The following is a 26,683-nucleotide window of genomic DNA, read 5'->3' on the forward strand; positions in this document are numbered from 1 at the left end:
TATAGCTCTATGCCACTAAATTACTCCTGGCCCATAAAAATAAAATGACATTGATTTCCCATTCCTATTTACAGGTTCTATCCATACTGAATATAAATGTATGTTTTTGGCCCTAGGGAAGCTTTCCAAAAACTAATTCTGCCATGATAATTCATCCCAAATGTCAACAATATGAAACAATATTTGTCACAATGGCACTCAGAGCTTAAAAATATTCAACATAATTTCAATACTATCATAGCTGTGTCCTTATATTTTACAAATTCAGTCTAAATTTGAAATAGCTTAAAGGGGCAGTTAATCTAAAATAAAATAAAGCCGTTTCTACTTACCTGGAATGCTATCCATCCATCCAGATAGTTTAACTAAGATTTTTAATGAGTTTTCTAGCAGCTCGCTCTGATGCAACGGACCTCAATGAGACCAAGTTGGTGTTCAAAGTGGCAAACATTTACAATTGCACAACTCAACAACAAGGTCTTTCCAAACATAATGACACGGTTACTTACGAACATTCACAGATCTTGCTGTGCATGGTTTCATTGAAAACTACTTTCTGTCAAATTTAACTGTTTATATTTGCAGTCTCAACCGGAGCACAGAGGTATTCTGGGGCATAGTGTCAACATTGTTTTAAAACAACATTTGTGAAACCATGCACAAAAAGGTCTGTGGATATTTGTGAGTAACCATTGCATTATATTTGGAAAGATATATTGCTGTTCAGTTCTTCTAATGTAAATTTTTAGTGCATTGTGCATTGGTCTTGTTGATGTCCATTGTAAAATGGTGAGCTGCAGCAGATATCTGGACAACTATTTAGACGGATAGATAGCACTCTGTGTAAGTATACACAGCTTTATTTATTTTTTGAGTGAGCTGCCCTTTAATGAGGTTTATCTAAATAAAGCACAAATATATTCACGGTTCGCATATCTGAACTAAGTGAATACCACTTAGCTTCCAATATACACTTGGTTCAAGGTATCTTCTATCAGAAGATACTGTAGGTTGAATTAAATATTTATACCATGCATTCCTCCAGACCCATACTATATTCTGCCTTGTTCCAGCAGGGTTCATACACTTTTTCACCAATGATTTTCAATGACTTTTCCATGACTTCTCCACAACCTTTAACTGAATATCCATGACCAAAACAAATGACTTTATCTCAGTGGGATGATTTAAAATGATTTATTGTAACACTAAGTAAAATTAGGTCTGCATCTGAAACATATGGTGCCTCTCTAAAACAAATAAACACCAGACAGACACACTTAGATACATTCTTTCATATTTTAATTCGAATAGTTTAACATTTTGTCAATGTCTCAAACAGGGCTCGAAATTGCGACCATTTTGGTCGCATATGCTCCCAAAATTTAATCTGTGCGACTTCGAAATATAATTGGGAGCATTTGTGCGAGTGCAAATAATTGTTCTGGTACAACTTTTTTTTTTTCTTTTTCCAGTCGAACGTCTCTTCCTCTGTACATTCGCTAGTTAGTACACTCAGTATGTGCCTTGTGAGCTAACGGTGACCCTTCTAACCAATCGTGAGCTTGACATTCTTACCTTTAATGCTGATTTTAAATTGCTTAATATTAGCCTTCAATCACTCCCTTTTGCAGCACTCCACTGTCACGCAACACAGAGAGCTAATGCGTTTACTTATGTTACCTGAAGACAAAAGTTTATGTTCAATTTATTAGCGTTATCGAAAGCTGAAAAGTTGAAGCGAACGATTACGGCATTTTTTTTGAAACATTAACGTAGTGTTTTGTGTAGCGACCCGGTTGAAACAGCTAATTTCTCCGATGCAGTTTACTGGCGGTTGATTTAATTAGCGGTATTGATGTGACGAGAAGCGCTTTGTCATTTGAATGCATAACACGCAATTCCTTGAAGAGTCGACACATTTTAGGCGTGACAGTTTAACTGTTACTTTTAAACCGTACTGTTATATCGTCGTTTTTTATCAATAAAAAATCTATTGCATATATTGTTGGTGCTCCTTACATTTTGGTGGGTGCTCCTAACTTTTTGAAATTGGGAGCACCAGTGCTACCAAGTAAAAAAAGTTAATTTCAAGCCCTGATATATTATTGAAGCTGCACTTCCCTGGCATATTGTTGGCACAGTAGGGCCTACGTTTACTAACTGCTACATTAGGAGAAGCGTGCCTGTTGGGCGTGCGTGTAAACAGACTGAGCCAGACCGAATGAACTTCTCACACCACCAAAATACCGCAAAGGTTACGTGCCAATTTACGTTTTATTACTATACATACCATTTTTATGATTGGATTAATTAGCAATTGTATTTGATGCAACTTTAGCTATATTTCCATTACTTTTCCAAAACTTTTCAAAAAATATTATTTTCCATAACTTTTCCAGGGCCTGGAAATTGCATTTTAAATTTCAATGACTTTTCCAGGTTTTTCATGACCGTACGAACCCTGTCCAGTTACTGGTGCAAATGAAATACAAATACCTGCAGTGGAAAAACTCAAATTTTTTGCTATAAAAACATTATAATGTATCAAATGCATACTATATATTGCTAAGCTCACTTTCAGTAATGGGTTCAGATGCAATCATACTACAGATGTGCTTAGGAGAACATGGCCTCGTACATGTTCCATGTGTCTGTGGAATTCCACAGTATCTGCATCAGTCACACTTATTTCTGTGTGCTAACCTCTTTCTTTTAATTATACTTAGCTACACACTTAATGGCTGATGTAGCTTTCCAGTTTTTCTAATTACACAGATATTCACATGACCATGACCTTACCTGTTAAAGGTGACCAGAATGGCCATGGGTATGTGTACAAAAGCATCGTTTTCTGATTATATCAAGAACAAATTCATTTTTGTCATTTGCTGTGTTAAACAACAAGCTATTAATCTGCTCATTAAAAATATAGTAATGCAAGGTCTAAACAGATGGCATGTGTTAGCACGGAAAGCTATTACCTATTCTCCATCTTCTCTCTCAAACTAATTAAGTGTCTTGGTCCCCCTGGCTCCACCTTGATCCCTGTGACCGGAGATACGTAGCACTCCTCACTCTCTACCATGCGGAGTGGCGGCGCTCATCTCCGCTGAGAAAAGCAGACTCTCCTCATCCCAGATTTACATTAATTTTCCTCCTTTATTTATTAGCCACTTTGCATTTGGCACTTGGCAAAGGGAGGCGTGAGCTATGTGCCACAGGTATTCAAATGAATCTCTCTCTCTCTCATAAAACCGCCGGTGCCTCGGCCAGACGGATTCCTGCGTATAAATCTCCCACTTCGGCCGCACGCCTAAATGCACCACAAAGCAGTCAGCATTGTTCCGTCCCGAGACTGCAAGCGTCAGTCCCGCCAAACTGCATTCACGGTTTGCATGAGAAACAAGTGTACCTCTTTTAAGCCGTCTCTTGTCGAATCACATTACTGCATCTGTCTGACAGCGGCTGTCTTTAAAGTGTCAATCAAACGGTTCTTGAAAGCCTAAACATGGCTGTAATCTTTCTGTCACCCTCCAGCCTTCTCATGTGTTTCTAATATCGTCTTGTCGGCCTGCATTAGACCTTGAGGTTGAACTCCTTCTTTGGCAAATGCAGCCAAACACTGTTCTATTAACATCACAACCAACCTAATGCATCCTGAAATGTGTTATTACTCTGCAGCCTGATTATATTATCTAAAATTCTTGCACACATACAAATGGCAGAGCTGACACAGGCTTAAACATTTTTTCCCTCTTATTTTCCTTTTTAACATCTTTTTTGTATTTAGTACATTTCAATATTTCATAATATTTCCTGAAAGCAGGTAAAAGTGCCACAGTGCCACCTACGGATTCTGTCTCTTCCAGATATTCCCATATGCTTGGCTCTCAGCCACGGTCGAGGATGCCAAAACTGCTTCACTACAAACCTCCTTCCTTCCTCTTTCAGTGCTGATGATTTTCATGCACATTTCAAATGCGGGAGATGGTGAAATCCCCAGACCCCCCCCCACCCCCCTCAACAGAGGAACTGTATAGTGCAGAGGTGAGGGTGAGCAATAGCAGTGTGCAGGGTTTAAAAAGGAAACAGGAGAAGAAGTGCATTACCTGTCTGGTGTGGATTTGCCCAGGCGCCTTGAAGCCCCCTTGACAGCTGCACTCAGATACACTGTAGGGGTCGGAGCTGCTGGAGGAGCACTTGGAAAGTGAGTCACAGCCCACCACAAAGGTATTGTCCAAGGGGAGCTCCTGGATGACATGGTGCTTCTTGGGGGCGACGGGGGTCTCTGGTTTAATCTGGAAGGTAGGCTGAGGAGAAGCAGACTTGTAGTGCTTTGCCAAATCTGGACTGTCAGGTTTGAAGGTGGATGGAGTGGTGGCCCAGTTGTACTTCCCCATGGTCTGCTCCTCCAGCTCCACTGGGAGGTCCAGTGTGCCATTGATGTGCTCGTGGGTGGGGTCATCTGGCTTTGATTCTTCGATAGTCACAAAGTTCAGCAGCAGACTCTTGGGCGACCTCTTCTTTTTCTTCTTCTTCTTTTTGATCTGACGGTTTTCCTGATTGGGCGACACCCACTCACCGCTTTGCTTGCCCTTCTGAACCACCTTGTGCCTGGGTGTCTGGCGGCAGCGCACCAGGGCGGTCACAAAAATGACCAGGATGACAGTCATTGTGCCTGCAATAATGGCAATGACCACGATGACATAGCCATTAGCCTGGGGTGTGACCTCAGTGTCCCCCACATTGCGGTCCAATGGGGTCTCCATGCTCCGACGTAGCTGCTCTTGGATGAAGGAAGCGTTGGACACAGTTTCATTCACAAATAGGTGAACCAGGGCAATGGCATGCAATGACTCCGGCTGTCCCAGGTCTTTGACCTGTACCACCAGCCTGTGCAAGCCTTGATCAGCAGCAACAATCTTCTCCTGCAGCGTGATGTTACCAGTTGTTTTATCTATAGCAAACAGACCCCTTTGAGACCCACCAATAATGCTGTACTGTAGTTCTGCATTCATTCCAGTGTCATTGTCTATGGCAAAGACTCTTGTCACCACAGACCCAGGGCTGGTAGTAGACTGGACCAGGTCGTAGGAGTAGTTAGACGAAGGTATGACAAACACAGGTCGATTGTCATTTACATCCACAACGTTTATTGTGATCTTGGCAAAAGAGGTGCTCTGCGGCCTACCGCCATCCACTGCCTTCACCACAAAGGTGTAGGAACTCTGCTGCTCCCTGTCAAATGTAATGTTTGGCTTTATCACACCAGTTTTTGGATCAATTATGAAATTGTCTTTGCCATTCAGAATAGAGAGGGTGACCACCGCGTTGTCGCCAGCATCTGCATCCGTGACCGTGATCAAGCCCACTGTACCATACAGTGGCAGGTTTTCAGGCACGTAAAAGTTATACTCAGGGTGAGTGAAGGCTGGGCTATTGTCATTAATGTCCTGGACCATCACCTTCACCGTCACGTTGCTCTGTAGAGCAGGGGAGCCATTATCCCGTGCAATGACAATGAATGTGTACTTCTCCTGCTTTTCCCTGTCGAGCCTCTTCCCAACAGAAAGGATTCCTGACCGGCGATCGATGTTAAAGCCGTCAGGTGGGTCAGGGCCTAGGGAGTAAGTTATTTCAGCATTACGACCACTGTCCGCATCTGTGGCACTGATTTTTATCAACTGTGTTGAAGGGTCATTGTTCTCTGGAATGGACAGCTGAATTTCAGGCTGAGGAAAGATGGGAGCATTGTCATTTTCATCTTTTATCTTTATGAGGACCATAGCTGAAGTGTTCAGGGGAGGCTTTCCTGAGTCCGAGGCCACAATTTTAATTGCATATTCTCTAGTAATCTCGTAATCTAGAGGAGCTGCCGTTTCTAGCAGAAACTGGTTGTCAAACACAGGCTTCAGCCTAAAGGGTACATCATGGTCAGTGTAGCAAGTAACTTTCCCATTCAGATCAGCGTCCCTGTCTGTCACAGTGATCAGGGCTATTTTAGTGTTAAGGGGGGCATTTTCAGATAGTAGGACGGTGCCATTAACGGGGTTCATTATGTAACGGGTGTCTATGGACGGCACATTGTCATTAATGTCTGTGATATTGACTGTCACTGTTGCCCTCGATGGTGTGGAGCTTCCATCACTAGCCAGGACGATGAGCTTGTGAACTGGAGTCATCTCCCTGTCCAGGGGCTGCCTAACAGTGATCAGGCCAGTGTTGCTGTCAATTGCAAAGAGTCGTTTGGTGGCAGCGGATATCTGGTTGCTGAAGGAGAAGTGGATCTGTGCGTTGGAGCCTAGGTCGGCATCCGTTGCGTGGATCTGGGTGACTGACGTGCCCACGGGTGCATTTTCTGGAATATTCACCTCAATCTCACTCTCTTTGAACACCGGCCTGTTGTCATTTACATCAGAGATGGTGACCTGTAGGATGGCAGTGCTGGACTTTGGAGGAGTCCCTCCATCTTCCACTTTGATCTTCATCACAAAGGTGTCCTTCTGTTCACGGTCGAGGTTCTGCTGGACTATGAGCTGCGGCCATTTGTCACCCTCAGGGGTCTCGATGATATCCAGTCCAAATTCACTCACACTCTACAAAGAGAAACAATAAAAATGGGCAAAGAGTAAGTTTGTATTCTCATCTGTTTGTTTTTTTTTTTTTTTTACTTTGTCAGCTAGTAGTGTTGCTACAAATGCTGATACAAATTAACTGGCTGTAAATAAAGCTCATGTCCTCTCAGTATATGTTGAATGTGGAATGAGATGTGTACTCTACAGCAAACCTCAATCCACTAGCTAGTGATGACCTGAGCCAAAATGTGGGCTAAAAAAACACATTTCTCAGTATTTTCAGCTAATCTCAACAGCTATTTGGCCTTTCAAACAAAACAAATGAGGTATTTCAAGTTTATTTCTGCATTAAACAGTTGTTTTTGCTACAAATTACTTTGAGGTGAAAGTTATTTAATCCTATTAAAAGATGCATAAGGTCTTCAAAATATTGACTTAGAGAACACAACCAGAGGAAATTACCCACTTAAAAGTGATGACTCAAGCAAACATTAATCCCTATAAAAGAACACACAGTTCCCTGCATTAACAGAAAAAAGCCGGTCCATATATTTGTACAGCTCAGTGTTGTATAGCTTACTTTAAATTGCATACACATCTCTGATGGTGTAAATGTAATAGTAGATGGAAACACAAGAAAACAGAGTGAATTTTTATGTTCCCAAATATGTCCTAAACATTTACGTATTTTTCAAATTATAATTATAGGGCATGGTTGTTTTTGTTCTCGTTTTTAATTTTTTTCAAACGGCATATTTGAGTCCCCAGTATTGCTGGTTCATTATGTAAGAAAGTTAAACTTAACCAGAATGTAGGTGCCTACATAACAAATTGTGTGTGTGTGTGTGTGTGTGTGCATGTGTGTGCGTGTGTGTGTGTGTGTTTGTGTGTGTGCGTGTGTGTGTGCGTGTGTGTGTGTGTGTGAGTGAGTGTGTGTGTGTGCATGTATGTGCACACTGCATGTGCATTCTGTAGTTTCCCAATGAACATCTGGGTTTTGAAAAATATCTTAAACCTAACCCATATCTGGTGTCCTATTTTTCTTCTGTATCTGTTAGTATGGCTGTTTATTCTTGCTTTCCTTGTTCTGAACATTTTTCATCCTCCTGTAAAATACATTTAGCTTCTTGCTGATGCCTGGAGATGCACTTCAGGGTCCAATATACAGCAGTTAAAACTGATGTCATACTGTCGTGAGAAAGCAAAGAGTTTGCCAAGCCAAATCACAGTACAAAGCCACCATACCTTATCTAATGGTGGCCCTTTAATCAAAGACTGATTTCAGCACTGTACCTTCTCCACTTGGCTCTCCAATGCCTCACCCAAAATGAGATTTCATTTCACCCCTGCTATCTCATGGCAGCTACTATGAACAGGAGGGAGCTCACAGGATTTCAAGGGCAGGTCATATGTGTGAGGGAGTGTTGAAAGAGAAGCCAAAGAGCTAAGCTTCAATTTAAAATATGCTGCAAGAGCGTCATAGATTAAAGTGGGGAGGGGGAGGAGAGACAGAAAAAAAATTGTGCATTAAAAAAGAAAGAAGAAAGAAGCTTTTCTTCTGAGAGCTCAGGCTAGGCAACAGCACAGTTTGAGCAAATGGAAAAACAAATGCATATGTAATCCCCATGGGAAACCAGCTTTGACTGTTCAAAGTAATTGCCTCCCCCCCCTAAAACTAGCGCTAATATTTACGATTACAGACCGACTATGCGGTAAAGCTAGCACCTGGCACATTTTCCGTCCTTCTGATGTAGGGTGAGGCTGAGACAAGAAGGAAGAAAGGGCTCTGAACGTGAATGGGACTCATACACATGTATGGTACAAAGGGGTTCTTTGAAGCCGTTTCAGTCAGAAACATTTCCATGGTATAACAAGAAAGCGCATCTTTCTCAGGAGATAAGCTTCGTGTGCCACATAATGTTAAAAAAGATTACCCTGTCCTGGGTACAGCTCTCAAATGAGATTAAATATGTGCATTTTCACTTTAAAAAAAGGTACGTTTGAATCTAATCCACAGTTCCCATACTGGCCACATGCTGAAAACTATTGAAAAACAATTTGATTATATTACTCAATCCATATGGAAGTTGGCACAGAAATAAGAAACACCCATCATTATGCTGCCCATTCTCACGTTGTGAGAGAGACAGCATTGTAACAAGATGTATTTTTCACAGTTTTTGTTTCCAGAGTTACAGACTTTCGATGACACCCCTGGTGCGTTTAATTAGCCAATACAAGCTCTGTCTGAAGCCTGTGCTTGTGATCAATCATCTCCCTTTAAATTGCCATTCATGCCAAAGAAGGCTGACAGATCCTCCACAACTTTGATTACCTCCTGGGCAGGTTTACAAACAAATGAATGAGAACATGAATCATTGGCTATAAGGTTAAGTGACAGCCACTACAGACAGCATTATCTCTTCTAAAATAAGAAGCAAGTTATTTAAAAAAAAGAAATAAAATAATTCTCATCTAATCATACATTTGATTGACCTGCAGCACAATGAGACACATTTTAATAAAACAAAGAACCAGGTCCCTCTTTATCTCACAAAATGAAATAGAAAAATAACAGCTCTTTTATTAACAAAGGCATCTATGATAAAAAATGTTTAACTGGGAATATGAACATTTTGCCCTTCCACTCAAATAAGCCCTAGCGAGCTTGTGTGAAACTGATACAGTGAAGCACCATCTGAACAACAGTGCTGAAGCCTGGGTGGCATTAGCTTGCGGGAGAGCGCTCCAAAGCCCATGCGCAGACACTTTCAATAGTTCAGATTATCAGTTGAAGCATCTCTCGATCAATTCCGCGACCTTTAAGAAGCTAAAGGAGAGTGAGGACCTGCGGTGAATTTAACAGGCCGAAGCAACGGATGGGTGCATCTGCATGGGCTTATAGTTGTGGTCTCTCTCTCTCTCTCTCTCTCTCTCTCTCTCTCTCTCTCTCTCTCTCTCTCTCTCTCTCTCTCTCTCTCTCTCTCTCTCTCTCTCTCTCTCTCTCTCTCTCTCTCTCTCTCTCTCTCTCTCTCTCTCTCTCTCTCTCTCTCTCTCTCTCTCTCTCTCTCTCTCTCTCTCTCTCTCTCTCTCTCTCTCTCTCTCTCTCTCTCTCTCTCTCTCTCTCTCTCTCTCTCTCTCTCTCTCTCTCTCTGCTTGTGTGATGGATAACATTTTTGACCTACCAACACAGTTGAACACTGCGGTGTATCCTACTGCCAAAGCCAGGCTGATGCGACTGAGCAAAAAAAAAAAAAACTACTGCCGGAGTAACAAATGGAACTGTTATTTCTCCAGCATTCCCAAGTGCAGAAATGAACCAGATTCACCACTAAATACAACTTTTCATGTTCAATACATAGTGACACGAATGGCAGGTACATAAAAGCTACTATTGTTATAAGAAAGTTATTGTTAAAACCACACACACACACACATGCACAGACACACACACACATACACACATAAAGGAGAAGACAGACCAAAAACAGTCAATAATTCTGGCCCTGAGCTTCACTCTGCCCCATACCCTGAGATGAAAGGTGTAAAGAGGGTCTCTTTTTTAAGTGATAAAATCTCTCCTAATGGAATGCCCTGCTCTAGCCATGCATGGTATTACTTTCCCTGGGATGACCTTGGCTGTTTCCTGAGGTGCAGAAAGTGCACCATTCCAGGTAGCAAAGAAAAAGTATATTTAAGTTAGCTATGCTCGGCTAAAAATAGCAGCACTATGTGGACACACGTCCGTGCACACATCCATGCGCACAAGCACACCCAAACACACACACACACACACACACACACACACACACATTAGTAACTATTAGTAACAATTAGTAAAAAATATTGGAAAGTCCATAACCTTAAAAAGTGAACTGCAAAACTATAGGCTTCAAAATCAAGGAGTAGATTGTTTATTATCTGTGACATTTCAAAGTTTCATAAAACATTAATCACAGACCTAGCACACCTAGCTGCATTATTGGTGGCAATGATATTTAAGGCACAGAAAATTAGAAATGCATACTAAACATTTTTGTGCGTGTTCCCACAAATTCTCTTATCGCCTTTTAACATCATTATAGCCATATACTATATGTTTAGTCCACTCAAATGCCCTCTTGTGACACAGACGGGTAAAATAATTAAATAAAATGACAGCACTGGCTGAGGAAATGGTGCCACGTCTTCATTGTGATGCTACAAGCATTAAGCTGGTCATCTTCCAGCAATAAACAATTCCAGTCGTTTTCTCATCAATTCAGGTCAGAGCAGCAGAGGCCTTGGCTGAGATAAACCTCTTTAAAAATGCAAATTGGTAATCAAGTCAGACACAGAAAGCAAGGGAATTCTGTTAATTTGCCCCCCAAAAAGGTACAAATAACTCTTCAGCCTCAAACAGTGAACTTGTCTTGCACTTATTTATATATTTGCTAATTCATTTTTGATAGTAAGCAGACCACTGGCCAAAAAAGCTACAGCAAACCTTTATCCAGATGCATCCAGAACTTCCTTGAATCCCTGTTTCCTTTCAAAATAAAAAAACCCATCCCTGGAAAGAGTGTGCAGTCTTGAACTGGATGCAGTGAGCAATTCGTTTAGCACTAACTGCTTTTCTCTATTAACATGTTCAGTTAATATGCTATTGTCGTTGCATTACATTACATTACATTACATTACAGGCATTTAGCAGACGCTCTTATCCAGAGCGATGTACAACATTGCAGAAATGGCTTGCCTTTATTGAAAAAGCCTTTATTTCAAAAAGCCTTAAAGCCTACCTTGGGTTTAAATGTTTGTGTGTGTGTCTGCTTGTGTGTATGCACGTTTGCATGTGTGTGTGGGTGTGTGTGCACGTGTGTTTTCTTTCCATGCACACTGAAACTTAAAAACCAACATGAATGAATTCTGTCAAACTACAATGTTCCGTTTCCATAATGAAACTGGTGTAATATGCGATTCATGATAGGGAGTGTACTGCATTATGCTTCATTCTGGGCTCCTGGACAATATTAGCTACTGAGAATATTGCGCCAGGTCTTTTCTGCTACTTTTTTTCTATTTAAAACATCAATTAGACAATGAGAGAGAAATGCGCTCCTTGTGCAGCATCTATTTATCTTTTCCTTTCCATTCAGCCCCAATTATAAACTTACCTTAAACCATTTATCACTGACCTTTCTCCCATCTTAAAAAGAGGCACTATGATTATCATACAGTGGTGGTCAGAATCTCGAATAATATGGCTGCACGCAGCCATCATTGTTATTAAGGTCCCAATAAATACACTAATAATACTTTTTAAAAAAACTGTTCATGCTTTAATCTAATCACAGTATAGTATCACCACGACAACCACAAACTGAGAATCCATAGCGTTACTTCCCCCACCCCCAATCCTGCCTTCAGCCCCTCCCCCGTGTTCGCGTAAATAAATAAATATCAGAAAAAACAAGAGATCACAAATTTTGATCCAAGAAGATTAATTCTATTCTCTTGTGTGTACAATATCTTACCAGGAATATAAGATCAACACAACAGCTGCACCTTTAAAGCATCTCAAGTGACCCGAAGGGCATCATGGAATATGCATAAGGTGCAAATCCTGACATGTCAAGACATTGAGAAAATCTGCACCAAAAGTATGAATGATATCCCCTAGCAAATCATCCCATTATTAAATGGTATCAAATGGTAAAGCTTCTGTTGAAATACTGATGAGATGTTCACCTGTGCTACAATCTTGTTCTGTTGATGTCTTGTGATGGTATCCTGATGGTCTATGCTGAAAGTGTTCTGTGGGATCAATGATACTCATCCACAGGTCTAATTTACCAGAAGACAATCTGTCAAAAGTCTCACCTTCACAAGCTCGTAGTGCTGAATTCCATTGATCCCCACATCTGGGTCCACAGCAGACGGGACGGGATAGCGAGAATTAATGGCCGTGTTCTCGGGGATGGAGATGTTGATGACAGTGGACTGGAACAAGGGGGCGTTGTCATTGATGTCTTCAATCAGGAAGCGGATCTTTACCAGCCGGAAGATCTCGTCGGGCAGCACTGCCACCTCCAGCTCGTAGAAGCATCGCTTCTCGTTGAAGATGCCCGAGCAAAGCTTCTCGCGGTCAATGCGGTTGGAGGTGGTGAAGATCTCTCCCGTGTTGGCCTCCACCCGCACTAAAGGCACATCACCAGTCTTGTAGACAGGTTTGAACTGCAACGGTGATGACAGCTTAAAGCTGGGGTCCAGAGCCAGGTCCAGGTCCTTGCGCAGGTTCCCAATCCGTACGTTCTCAGGCAGTTCCTCCCGCACCGTGTAGTCCTTCTCCTGGGCCCAGGACTGCAAGGCCAGGCAGGTGATCAGAACCACCAGCAGGTGCGCCTCACAGGCTAAGTCCATATTCAGTATGGGGGAGGACCTTCACCGTAAGGCTGCAGCTCTGACAAAGAAAATAGAGAAATGGATTTGTGAAAAATAACAAAAAGACTGACAGAGAAACAATAATGGTAAATGTTCTTTCTGAAAACCTACAAAATTTGAGGAGGAAAGAGTAAGCAAAATGTGTTACCAATGTGATACAAATCATTTAAAACACAGTTCTGCCTTTTCTCTTCCAATGAGTTTAAGCTTCCCCACAGCACAATCACATCCTGTCTGTGACAGGATTGACCTTTGACCTTGGCCCCTTCCTTCTAAACCGGTGTTGAGCCAGAACCCCCCTAGGTCTATGATAAACAGCTCTCTGTCACAGTCAGCTCCACTCTAGAGCATACTGAGGGCTGTGGCGCGAGGCTACGGCGCGGTTTCACACAATTAACCTCTGTTGTCCGCCAGCAACTATGGACTGCATCAGCATGAAAAAGTAATTAGTTCACTTATTCAGTCACTGGCTCGTTCTGATGTTTATTCATCCTCTCATTCTCCCAGGGTACCCATGGAAACACTGTTTCAGTTTTAAAGTGGACAGACTTTGGCGGCTTCTGGGGGAATATGCATGACAACAATCCACACTTGCGAATTATGCTTCCTTCAACAACAAAATGGTTTCAGAGTTATGTTACCTTGGGACACAGCTTCATCACACTCATCAGTGATGCAAAACACAAGGATATTCTGTAAATTACTGCTTTATTTTACAGTGCAATATGGAGTTGTCATTGGAAACACAGCTCATTGGCTCACTGGCACGTGCACACTGCTTTTTCCAATAAATGGGCGAGGATGAGAGATTGTTATTCACTTTTATTCATGGTTAATGTATTTTACACATTGTGCATTCAATTTCACTGCAAAAAATGTGACATGAATTCCTTGAGAGAAACTTTTGATCACTCTGCCTCATGTACATGCCATTAACCATTAACCTTACACGTATTTAAGTATTGATCAAATGTGTTTTCTTATTAGCACTGGCATATTTCCCTTCATGTTCAATCTATAATAATTGACTTTATCAACCAATGGCAGGCTTACTCTATAACACCCATACAAAGAACATAGTCCACAATGTGTAGGTTACACCTCCATTATTGTATTGGGCAGTGCCCTAAAAACGAGAAATTAACTCACATTTAATGTGTTTGCCAAAAAAAATTTGATAAGAAGTGCAAAAAGTTCCATGTTAAGAGCCTGTAGGTTTTTGTCATATCTGACATAATTTAAAAATTTTCCGGGTTGGCTGTCACATGTTGTATTGTTCGACAGCAATGCAAATCCAATTTTGGCTGAATATAAATAAAAATGGCTGAAGGGCTGAATTCTTCAGTGAGCAACAAAAGTTGAAGTAGGTCATTGTGAAAATGGTGGATGAGACGTCAGGCATTTTCCAGAGCTGGTTACTGTTACTTTACAAAGTAATGCAGTATCAATCCTTAGATGAAAGAACATTTCTGACATCTCCAAAGACACACTGGAATGCCATCCTATTTTATTTTATTTTCTTGCAAACAAATACATAGGGAAATTTAAATTTTTAAACTTGGTTTCCTTTATGCATCTTTAAATGCATTTTTCAACCTCCAGGGATTTTTCCCCGAACAACTGACATGCTCAAACATCACTTGTATTTATTTATTTATTTTAGTCATGACACATTATCTGGTCAAATATTTTTATCACAACACAGAACGCCAACTCCAGAAGAATTAAAATGATCAACTCTTGGAAACAAAAATTAGGCCTTCGCCTTTTCTGGGAGGACAAATGCATATTTATTAGAATAACACCTGTCTGGTAATGAGGCATTACAAACCCCACAATGAGCAGAACTCTTAATGTAAGGTGTTCCATTAACCATCAACAACAGTTTTTAATGTTGATAGCGGCCTTGTTCAAAAAATCATCAATTGTCAGCATATCGTAGTTCCTAGTTCCTGTGTGTGTGTGTGTGTGTAGGTGTGCGTGTGTGTGTGTGTGTATGTGTTTGTGTGTGGATAAAGAAGAAAGAAAAACCTTAATATAATTTCTTTTGAGGATTGAATATAATTTTTGCTCACTGAAAATGGGCACGTTTTGCCCTGTTTGCAGTGTGATTTACCTTCACATTACCCTTTTTTAAAGGAGCAACTTATTAAAAGGAGATAACTAAAAAGCTAATGTTTTGATTAGGCCAGTTGTGAAAGCAGTGCCATCCACTGTTAATGCTAATCCTCATGTGCCGTGCCATTTGTCACAATGCAATGCTTTCAAGAAGGGAAAACTCAGGAGAGACTCATTATGGGTCCACTGGGCAGGAGAAAACCAGCAGAGTTATTTACATGACAGTGATCAATGTGCCAGTCGCTCCTTGCACCATTACACAAAGTGTTGTGTTGCCCTTTGAAAAGACATGGCTCCTTATTTGCCTTACTTTCAAGTTTTACCTTTTTAAAGATTGTGTGGGCAATTACTATTCCACAGCTCACGCTGGTCCTGGCAACTCCTTGCTGCACCATATAATATGTAATGAAAAGAACACACTTGCTAAGGAGAAATCTAGCGAGCAGGGTATAAGATCAAAAGCCAAAATATATCCTTCTTAGTGTTGCCAGTCACAGAGACGGAAGCTGTCAGATTGACCTCCAAAAGTACAGAGATGACTCCAAGGACATCTTTAACTCATATAAATATACATATATTGTATTTTTTTCTAGATTCGGCTCAGATGTGATTAAACTGAACATGCTTAGCTTTTATTTAAGGGTATTTTTTGGTTTCACCATGCAGACATTACAGTATTTGTAATACACATCATTGTGCAGCAGCTATCAACAGTTACATCATCAATGAAGATAAGTGAGCCAGTACCTGGGGCACCCACACATGCCCAAAACACCACCATGTTTCACAGATGAGGGGTGCTTTGGATTGTCCCTTTTGGGTTCCACACCTTGTTCTTGCCATAAATATATATTAGGGGTGGTGCTGAATACAAATACCGTATTCGGCAACACTCAGATAATGCGTTCTCATCTCGAATTTGGCCAACATTATTTGGATTCTGATCTTTTTTTCCCTGTTTCTTTGATGTGATTTGCTCAAAAGTCAGCACTAAGTTTCTTAATTAGACACACACGCACACACGCACATACATGCAATGAGATAGTAAGTCAGAGTGAAAGTTTCCCTTAACACTAGACAGAGTGACAACAATTCAAATTACTTCAATGCCGTAAATGCTATATCCTCCTTCCTCTACTTTCCAAAATATTTGGAAAGTAGAGGATCCCCCCCCCCCCCCCCCCCACAAGGGGAAATCGATGCGGTAATGCTGGATACATCTGAGAACGCTTGACATCAGAGATGTGTTAGTAGGTAGTAAAAAACGTGGCCTTTCTAGAGTTAAAACATTACAGACACAGGTTGTTGGCTAATAACACCCAGCACTGGCTCATGTGGCTCTAAAATATCTGACCTGCCCCCCAAAAAGTGTGTAGCAGGGGATGTTGTGTCTCCCCAGCGCTCTAGACTGCTCCCAGCTCAAGGAAGGAGCTTGTCTCCACAAAATACAACTTGGGATAGTTAGAGTAAGAGCATAATAGCTGAAGATGTATTCCTCCTAGGGAAGCTTTTGTTTTTCTTTAATTTATCCAAGCTTATGCAAATCAAACATACAGGTAAAGTGGGACTTTGGGACTTTAAAAAAAGTATTAACAAACAAAAACAACAAAATATGTTAGCCATACATGCTGTAGTTTTTTTTATTATTATTATTTCATTAGGAGTTCAGAGCATACAATTGTTCATAATGAAGATGAGGAACAATTTTTTTAAATTATAAAAACAATTTTTCAGTTTATAATTGACTTCAGTGTCCCTCAGGTAGGGGTGATGGTGGAGTTCATGCAGTTCACACTATGCAGTTCAGAGTAAGGATGAATAACAAAGTTTTGATCTATAAAAACATTTTTTAAAACTAGATTGTACTGTTTGCCTCAGTATTATAAGAGCTGTTATGGCTATATGACATATATGTCATTGTTTGTTACATATATATATATATATATATATATACACACATACACACACGAACGCACACAAACATGCACATGCTGCTGGCACGTATTATGGAAACACTGAATTTATAAACAGTTTGATGATTAATGCAATGTTGCAACAATTTCTCGTTTTGGCACAATCAATGTGATATCTAATAAATGTAATATCAACATAAAACAAAAAAAAGAAATAATTAGCATTGGTATTAAACAATTCATTATCAACCTTCTTATATGTATTAATTAATAACTACATCATTAAGCAGTCTAATATACCCTACTGTTTTAGACATTTTATAATGAGCTTGAATTATATTTATTTGACATAAAATGATAATATTCATTACTCAAACCTTTTTTTCAGCTTTTATACTATATTTAAAATTATTGATGGTCACGATATTACCACTCGTGGTCATGAAAATAACTGTTTCAAATATATTTTCACAGACAAAAATGGCAACAACAGCAAATGGCACAAATAAGTTTTAATAGCACCAGTCTTCTTCTTCGTGCAGAAGCTTTTCCACAATTTTTTCCAGTGCTGTACATACTTAGTCATTGAAAGAACCTAGAAATATTGTGAATAAATCATCTTATTGTTAACACTGCTCCACTCACAGCTCAGAAGGCCATGTTTCAGATTGTCATGCTCAGAAATCTAAGTATTGGATCATATGCCGATGAACCGCAAAGGTGCAGCACCCTGTGGCCCAAGCAGCTAACCGTGACCAGCTCTTTGGTCAGTGTCGACAATTTATTGACCTCACTCAATCAAGAACCTTGCAATTCCTGCCCTTTGACCCCCCCTCATGGAAAACACTTTCTGACAACTGGCTTAAAGACGGTATTTAAACATGCCTCCAGGCTAGCTTTGCCTGCCATTGTGCCATGCCATGATTTATGGAAGTAATAGCACCAGTCCTGCAAGGTGTGTTGGATACTGAACTAATTAGAACAAGAATGAAAATGAGAAGAAGAAAAAAAAAATAATAGAAAAAAAAATCCAAAAATATAAACAAAGCAAAAATGGTGTAGTAATATGGCAATTCAGTAGAATCCATCGCAGATATTTTGTTGGCAAGACCTGTTATCCTCTTTTCACAAAATAAATAGATTTCCATCCATGTCACAATGGCACAGTAATAAAGTTAGTGTGTGTGTATATATATATATATATATATATATATATTATGCATAATTCTATATATAATATATATATATATATATTCTATATATAATATATATATTATGCATAATTCTATATGTAATTTCACATTTCACATTAATTTAATTGTTAACATTCCTAGATAAGGTCAGTATGTATTTTAAGAATCCCCAGGAATACACTTACTTGGACATATCAAACACGTACCAAATCAACAGTACTTACGAGGATGATTCATAACTGTCTAATACATCTGACCAGTTTCACCAGGTTTTTATTGTCTCAGGGAACCACCCTGGGTGCCTTTTCAAAAACATGTTGTGCGGCAGAACGGTAGAACGGCTAGCACAGTGGTATGTATGGGAAGACATATTTTGAAGAATGGAGCATGAAAGAGAAAAGAAACACAAATGCCTTTGAGGCCATCTTCCATGCTTACATTTCCCTGGTCTCCAGGAGGCTATTTTGAGCCGTAGACGGATGATTTAATCCAGCAGGCACAAAACCTGCCTCCGTTCTCAGGAGTCAGGACTGAGAATAGAAGCCAAAGCTGAATTCGCTTTACACTAAAAAATGATGGACAGAGCCGTCTGTCTTTATTTACTAAACTAGGGTTCTGGATGCAAATACTACCTTTGTCCCACTGTTAATCTACAAACCACAATCTCTGATGAAGCTCTGACTTTAAAACAAATAAAAAATAGCTAACCCCCAAAGAGAAATATCCCGGCCATTTATCAATTTAGCATCCTGCATGGCAGCCGAGTGACACTAAAATCTGAAATAACACCATCAAAAGTAGTGCGCTGGGGACCAAGTCTCTATTTTATGTGATCAAACAGCACATTCTTTCTCAGAGTTTTGTGTCCAAAAACAGGTAAAGAATAAAAAGTATAGCTGCATGCAGCACAATACCTTTGCCTAAAAAACCATGTCAGTGTGGGTGTAGTACTAAGTACAACTATAAAACCACGTGTGTGGTTTTATAGTTGTACTTAGCACAGTCATGTGCATTTTGCAATGTAAACAAAGAGCACAAGTGGGCTTTCAGACAACAGACGATGAGCCAAGATGGGCTGAATGGTTGTTCTCATCATTAAAGTTAATTACAGTATGTTCTAAGCTAGTGATTCCCGTCCTGTCTGAGCCCACAGCCCACTTAATGAGGGAATATGTTTTCTGTGACCCACCGCTGGTTGAAAAGTGGCCAGATATAAGTTAAAATGTGAATTAATTTATTCATTTATTTATTTATTTACTTTAGTATAATTGCGGACAAACAACTCTATTTACACTTTAAGAAGTACACAGCCGTTATTGAAAGAGGTGGTTTGGTTGGTGTCAATCTGGATGGAAAATGTATAGTTACTGTATACACTGCATACGCTTTTGTGTGTGTGTGTGTGTGTGTGTGTATTAAATCCATCCTCTTCATGAAAAAAAGAATCAGTTCATTTGATATACAGTTTAATCATGTTAATGTATGAAATTAAATTAATCAAACCGACAGAGCTACGCCCAGGGACAAAAAGGCGGACATAGCTGTCAATGGGATATTCAAATGTTATGATCATCCTAGAATGTAGTTAACTTGCCAAAATTAGTCAATCAATGATATTAATTTTATATTGCACCATTAGCAAAGGTATTGTCGCAGAATGATTCACAGAGTAGGTGAATATTACCCCATGTTTGTCTTTAAATCTACACGCTCAAATGCACAAGCGGGGTGCAGTATTACGATCTCGCAAATTTTCTGCATAAATAAACACCAAATGTACTGAACTCACATTTGGGGAGGGGGGGGGGGGGGGGGGATCTTCTTTTGGGGAGTTTCTCTCCAGGGAAATTTTTGTGACATTTTATAGAAGTCAGAGGTGAGTTGGTGAGACAGAAAATTCTCTGCTGACGGAAACCCTTTCTGGATAACACTGGCTGATTGTTCATTTCCCGGCAGGACTCTTGGCCCCAGTTGGCAATGGCATATTCAGGATTTTATTCAAGACCGTGGGGTGCAAGGATGTACCTAGGGCGAAAGAATTAACTTGACGCATCACCGTCGAGGCCCCAAGAAACAATTTCTCATACTACTCGTGTGTCCTGTTGCAGCCTTTCGCAGCTAACAAGGTGTCGCTTTGCTTTAATCTCACCGCACGCCCTTTCACTCTCCTGAGCTTAACATTTGGGAGCCCCAAACCTTTTTTCTGCCAAACTATGTATTTATCCTTCACATTTTAAAGTTGCGTGCAAATGTATTTTTCCGTGTTTTTCTGATAGAATGTGGGCATGAGCTGGCTTTGCTTTTCATGGGCATTGCAGTAGTTTTCATGTGCATGACAACTCATGTTGTACACTTTTTTTTCTTTTCCAGCGGGTAGATACATAGTATATTTAGACAAATATGAATTATGCTAATTTTATCTATTTCCCCATTTGCCTTGTCCAACATATGATACGCACAGAAAAAGGACTCCTGCCCTTTTTGGGGGGTTCTTTTAAAATGATGGCCTCACAATGAAGTAATCCACATTAATTGCAAATGGAGCATCTGCATACAGTTTAGTTTGTTTGGCTATCATGAGCTGAAAAATCTTCAAACAGCACTGTGTCAGTCTGAGGTAAGGTATAATCTGCTTATAGAGATTCACAAACTGACAAGGCAATTAGTGAGCAGAGAACATGAAATGTGACGCAGATGTGAATTGCAAGATACTGGGGGTTTGCTTTATTGAGGCAGCTGAAGGCAGGGTTTCTCAGAGTCGATGGCTGACAATGAGGATGACTCTCGTGTTTCCAAGCAGTCTGAGAGACAGGCCTACCACAGTGATCCATTAAATCCTTTTTCCAGATCTATGACCTTGCAGATGCCTTATCAAGCTGTCAGGAAAGAATAATTCCTGGTTCTGCCTTAGCTCTGTAATACTGACCACGGTCTTTAAACTGGCTGCCACCAATGTTGCGGCAGACAGCGATGGGATCTGCCTGAGAAGCGTAGACCAGAATACTTTCCAACGGCAATGGTCCCACCTGTCCTGAGAGCACTCAATTTTTCTTTGCTTTCAATATGAGTGGGATACATTTTAATTAGTTTTAATTTTCAACAACAAGAATAATATTCAGAAAAAAAAAGAAACACTGATTCATTTGTTTAGCGGCCAAAAGCTAATTGATTAACAATCTCCCCCCCTTCCCAAAGGTTGCCTCAGTTATACATAACTGCATTCATTATGTTTACAAATCAGGACTGATACTAAATATGCTGAACAGCAATGTGGCATTGCCAGTACTTTTTAGTACACAGGAAATTAGGATTTTTGTCATATGTCTCATACTTATTCTACCTCAGACACATTTGTTTATAGAGAACTAATAGTGTTGACCTTTCATAAATATATAAGCCAACTGGAAATCACTTCAAAAGACTGGTGCAGCTTCCAGTTACAGGGCACACAACTGTGGGCTGCAACTGAATACAATGATAAAAATAAAAAAAATCTTTCAAATTTAAAATCTATATTACCTCTTTGACAGACGTTATGTATTTGAAACATGCAAATACAATAATTTGCCGTTACATTTTTACACACATAACTCCTACAACCTTCATTTGAGAGACCTGCGCCCAAATGGTAGCAACAATATTCATACTACCCCTAGAGGGCAGTCTAAAAGTGGTAATTTTGACAGGAAATCTCAAGGGCTGAATGCGTAAAATCCAAGGAATTACAGAAGTCAACAGGCTCAGAAACCACACCTTATCAAGAACATTAAATACTGACATATCAGTCAGTGGCTTCATAAAATTAAGATTATCTCCTACTCACTAAATTACAGTAATAGAGATTGCCTTTACCATCATATCTGAGCGACACTGAACACCAGATGCCTCAAATGGCCATTATTAACTCAAATTGTACTGCAATCACAATGGACGTACTTACAATGAAAATGAATGTATCAACATAAAATCAAAATAGACATATATGCAGAAACCCAAACATACTGAACTCTTTTTTTAAACCATGAAATCAGCAGTGTATACCATCGACTGTACAGTACATCACCAAACGATGCAACAACGAAATGAGAGTCAAATAATATGTTTTTTAAACTTGGATGACTTGCTTGAGATGCCATTTTGCAAATAATGTCTGTATTCAAATTTGTACATGCAAATTGGTAAATTTCATGCATTGCCATTCAAGGGACTAAAATTGCATAGTCTTTTACACCTCAGTACCCTTGATCAATCACAATAAAATAAATAAATGCATGAACTGAACTATGACTTCATGGTCATGAAACGTATCAATTTGTCCATATCCACATATATCCATTTATCGACTAAACACATCCAAGTACTGTGAATTTTAGTGCTGGGTTAAATTCAAGCGAATGTTCTTTTAATTTTTTTTATTCCAGAACTCTTGCTATCTGCACCACACACTAAGCCATTTAAACTGAAATGTATACTTCATATTCCAGGAATAACCAGTTGTCAATATTCTCTATTTTTGTACAGTGTTAATTCACAGTTTACTTCATACTTGCTATGCAGAATAGCCCTTCCTTATATACTTGAAGAAAACCAACCCAAGATGACCATGATGTTCGCTGCTCAAATCCTGGTCATTTACATGGGATGTGTTTCAGGGCAATGTAAAAACGGTAAGTTTTGAATATGAAGAAAATTATACTGCAATGAGTAAAATACAATTAAAATAATACCACTTTAGTGTTTCGCCACTTGGCCAATTGATTTCTATATTCAATGTAACAAAGTGAATGTACCTTCGTAAATTCGGCTGAAATTACAGATACAAAAAGTGGAAAAGTAGTTGCAGCAAATCAATGCTCCAACTAGGAGCCTTTCCTCTCCAATTTGTTACCAGTTTATAGTTAATGACAAGCATCATCTCTAGAAACAAAGATTTTGAGATTAACAGTCAAGATCACAGAACAGTATCATTTAAAATCAACATACTGTGAAAGTACACATGGTTTTGGAATACATTTAGCAAATAAATATAATTCCGGATTAAAGCTTCTGGTAAAGGTCACTTCACAGAACAATCTCATGAAATACATCCAGGCTTCAGATGTTCAACTGAGGCAGAAAATATGATTAATTGACAAAAGGTAACATTGTCATGAGATTATTTACTTCTTTACAACTGTAGCGGTTAAGGATTTAATTATCCGTACTGAAAAGTAGAAGTGTATCAGCAATCTGAAACAGAATATTTTGCAAATTGACTAGCTACATTAATACCCAGGGATTTCTGACCTGATGGGCATTTGTGTAAAATGACCCTGCAAAAATATCTTGAAAGAAGGTTATCTATTTCAGTGAATTCAGGAGCTGTAATGTAAGTTGTTTAGCAAAATGTTCCTCATATATTATGTATAAAATACAATCAATTTTGTCTGAGTACAAAGAAAAACATCAGGGTATGCTAAGAATACATAAAAGAAAAATAGGGGTAATATCAGACTCCACTTTGCTGTAAGAACCAGTAATTATTTGTGATTTTTTTTTTATATGTGATTTTTTTTTTCATCCACTTATTTAAAGACTAAATGCAAGTACTTATATTATATTAGGCTAGGCAATGAATGATGAATTAATGAATAAATAAATAAATAAATAAATAAATAAATAAATAAATAAATAAATAAATAAATAAATAAATAATCAACCCTGATAAGCAAAATAGCAAAGTTAAGACTAATTTAGTAGTTTCTTCATAGGCCGAAATTCACTGTTCTCAAAATAACTGAGCTAAAATATGGCAACTGTGCAAGTTGCTATGGTAAAAAGGTGCATTTCACTATTTGTGTTCATAGTAAACACGCAAAAGTAGATCACGTGCAGCTGAGCTGTAAGCTCAAAATTATTTTCTTAGCAATACCAAAACGTAACCCTTGCCCAACCTGTCGGTCAATTAACAGGAACAAGTTGCATATGTATTTAAGCCGATCCGATTTGCCATCATTCCAAGCACGTAGCACTTCACAAATACCGCACTGAAAATGCTAACTTGTAGATAGCCTACTATATGTGTTGGCTTATATCATACTTAGTACAAGTATGGCCATGCAACTTAAACACTGCCGTGCAATGCTCAAAAACATGCTCAGCAGCCAAAAGGCCAGTACATCTCCCTGAAGTAGAGTCCAACGAGTATGCCAATTACATTTTGTCAGAAACACTATCTGAATTGTCAAAAACAATCAGTCATCACGGTTATTTGCACTTACAGTTCTCAGTGTTAAGACGCTGCCGACATTGTTCCCCATCTTATCACCGGTCTACATACTCTCCTAGGTATGCGTGTCAAGTGGATGGTTCCCCGTTTCTGCTGCTTGAATTTAGGAATGTAGATGATATGGAATGGCACGTTAATCCGCCTTCTACTTCATAAAAAGGAACAATATCGCACCACTGGAATCATCTTCCCTATTCTCCCAAAGTTGCCTCGCGAGTGCCGGTCAATAGCCTTTCCTCGCACTGTCTAACTGTTCAAAAGAAATTAAGCATTCTTGTTTGACCGTGCAGTATTTTTTATGTTAATAAAGCCTTTTGGATACTGGAAACAATATACAATATATTTTCAACATGTTTGAATTACCTGGGAATGTGCGTCTGTATTTGTTGCGTAATGTAGCGCTAATACGCTTATCCGGACGATAAATGTTATAATTGGCCTTCTGTAACAGATACTACGGAACCAACTTGTAGGCTACAATCACATGTGTAATACACTCTGAAATTTATGGAGCGAAAACTGGTTTTTCAGTTGTCGCTATGTGCTCGTTCTACTTCGAACCTGAAACGCCGTTGCGTTGTCGGCTGTAACACGCAGTGCAGTGCAATGATTTAGACTGGCAATATGAATTCCCTAAAATGCCATAATGCATGGTTAATTACAGTAATTAAAACGGCACTTACGATTAACCTGTATCGCAGCGTTGCGATGTAGGCTATCCGAATATCCTACAATCACGTGTAGGATAAATAATGGTTTTCATTATTTTTTCCATTGCAACATGATGCATTTGTAACTCCTACCACGACTTTCTTTGCTTGATTGTTCTTATAAGTCGATAACCTCTGAAAAGTGTTACTTGCATTTACGTGGATCACGAAGCTTATGAAAATCAATTTCCAACCATGGAAGTTATGGTATAATGGCGCATTAACTTTGATAAGCGGAATCTTAAAGTAAATTTGACATACACACGCACATTGACCGGTGGTTTTTACGACCACATTCTATAAACGTACATTCTGAAATGTGTAGCAATGTCGTCAAATGGCCTCTTATTTTTCAGTTTGATGACAAAAACGAATTCACCTTACCTTTAATTCCTTGAAGCAAAATGCGAAATTATTAGCAAATCCCGATACGTAGCGACATCAGTGCTTTAGAAGATGATGTGCCATGAATCGAACGGATAAGGAAGGAATGGGGGGGGGGGGGGGGGGGGTGAGAGAAAAAAATTTCCTCCGGTAACCGAAATATAATAACGTATTGATCAAATTAAATCCGACTACTGGAAATTATCCTTGCTTTGTGCAGTCTGTGGTCCGAACCGTTTAAAAAAACACATTGTTATTCAGTTACTTTGTTATATTTTTGAGAAACAGAATAATTCCTCTTCAGATATCTTGGGCAAGCTGCTGTGCAATTCCAACGGAATGATGACACCGATGGTCCAAGTCGTCTCTTTCGCAATATGAGGGATTTCAACTGTATATTCTTGTTAGGAGTTCAAAATTGTGAAATCTGTCATACAGAGTCCCTTTCATCGATCTGCACATTTGCCAGCTCTCTTAATAGAACACACTTGTATTAGATCCACGACTCATGTAGGAAAGAATGTTACGGTCTGAAATCGCTGCTAATAACTGCCGCCGTTTATTGGTATTATTATTGTTAACAATTTGTAAGGCAGACACAGCCCAGAGTTATTCTGAAAGAAAAAAACAAATGTGTGGGGGCTGTAGTTACTGCATATCTTCCCCGAAAAAGTAGGATGCGAGTATGGCTTGGTTCAGCATCACTCTCAGAAGTTGTTGAATTACGCGTTATGAGGTTGCTGTGCGCAAATCTCTAGCTCTCTCAGTTGTGTTCGAATGAACTCAGCCCCTTAGTACTGCCTACCACTCCACCTCCGATTGACATCATTGTGGAAGGAGGAGCCTAGGACAGAATACAAATGATGGGTTTTTCCTTAAAGCCGCACTAGCCGTTGGTAGGCCGGTTGCGCTGAGTCTCAGCGAGAGTAGTATGCGAGATGCAACTGGCGCCTGTGAGTTAGAGGGGGCACTGTTCGCTTTGCAAATAAATGGTGATTTATTTATTTATTTGCATTTTTTATTTTTATTTTTTACTGAGAGGTACTATCCCAGAAACGTTACAGAACGGTGTACAGTCATATATATATATATATAT

The 26,683-nt window shown here is 39.5% G+C and overlaps 1 protein-coding gene across 5 annotated transcripts in view; it reads right to left on the reverse strand.

Moving 5' to 3' along the window:
• pcdh11 (protocadherin 11) overlaps positions 1–26,364 on the reverse strand; it is a 256,944-nt gene extending 230,580 nt beyond the window's left edge. For 4 of the 5 annotated variants that reach the window (XM_035409666.1, XM_035409664.1, XM_035409669.1 and 1 more), the window contains exons 1-3: positions 25,588–26,364; positions 12,441–13,020; positions 4,113–6,599 (exon numbers count right to left, since the gene is read on the reverse strand). In XM_035409666.1, coding sequence (XP_035265557.1) covers positions 4,113–6,599; positions 12,441–12,980 — 3,027 coding nt within the window. In that variant the 5' untranslated portion in view covers positions 12,981–13,020; positions 25,588–26,364. Of the gene's footprint in view, positions 1–4,112; positions 6,600–12,440; positions 13,021–24,485; positions 24,617–25,587 lie in introns of those variants that run through there. The other variant, XM_035409665.1, reaches the window with a different exon arrangement.
• Between the last annotated feature and the right edge of the window lie 319 nt (positions 26,365–26,683).

The sequence above is a fragment of the Anguilla anguilla genome, chromosome 3 (genome assembly GCF_013347855.1).
Source record: "Anguilla anguilla isolate fAngAng1 chromosome 3, fAngAng1.pri, whole genome shotgun sequence".
NCBI classification, from domain to species: domain Eukaryota; kingdom Metazoa; phylum Chordata; class Actinopteri; order Anguilliformes; family Anguillidae; genus Anguilla; species Anguilla anguilla.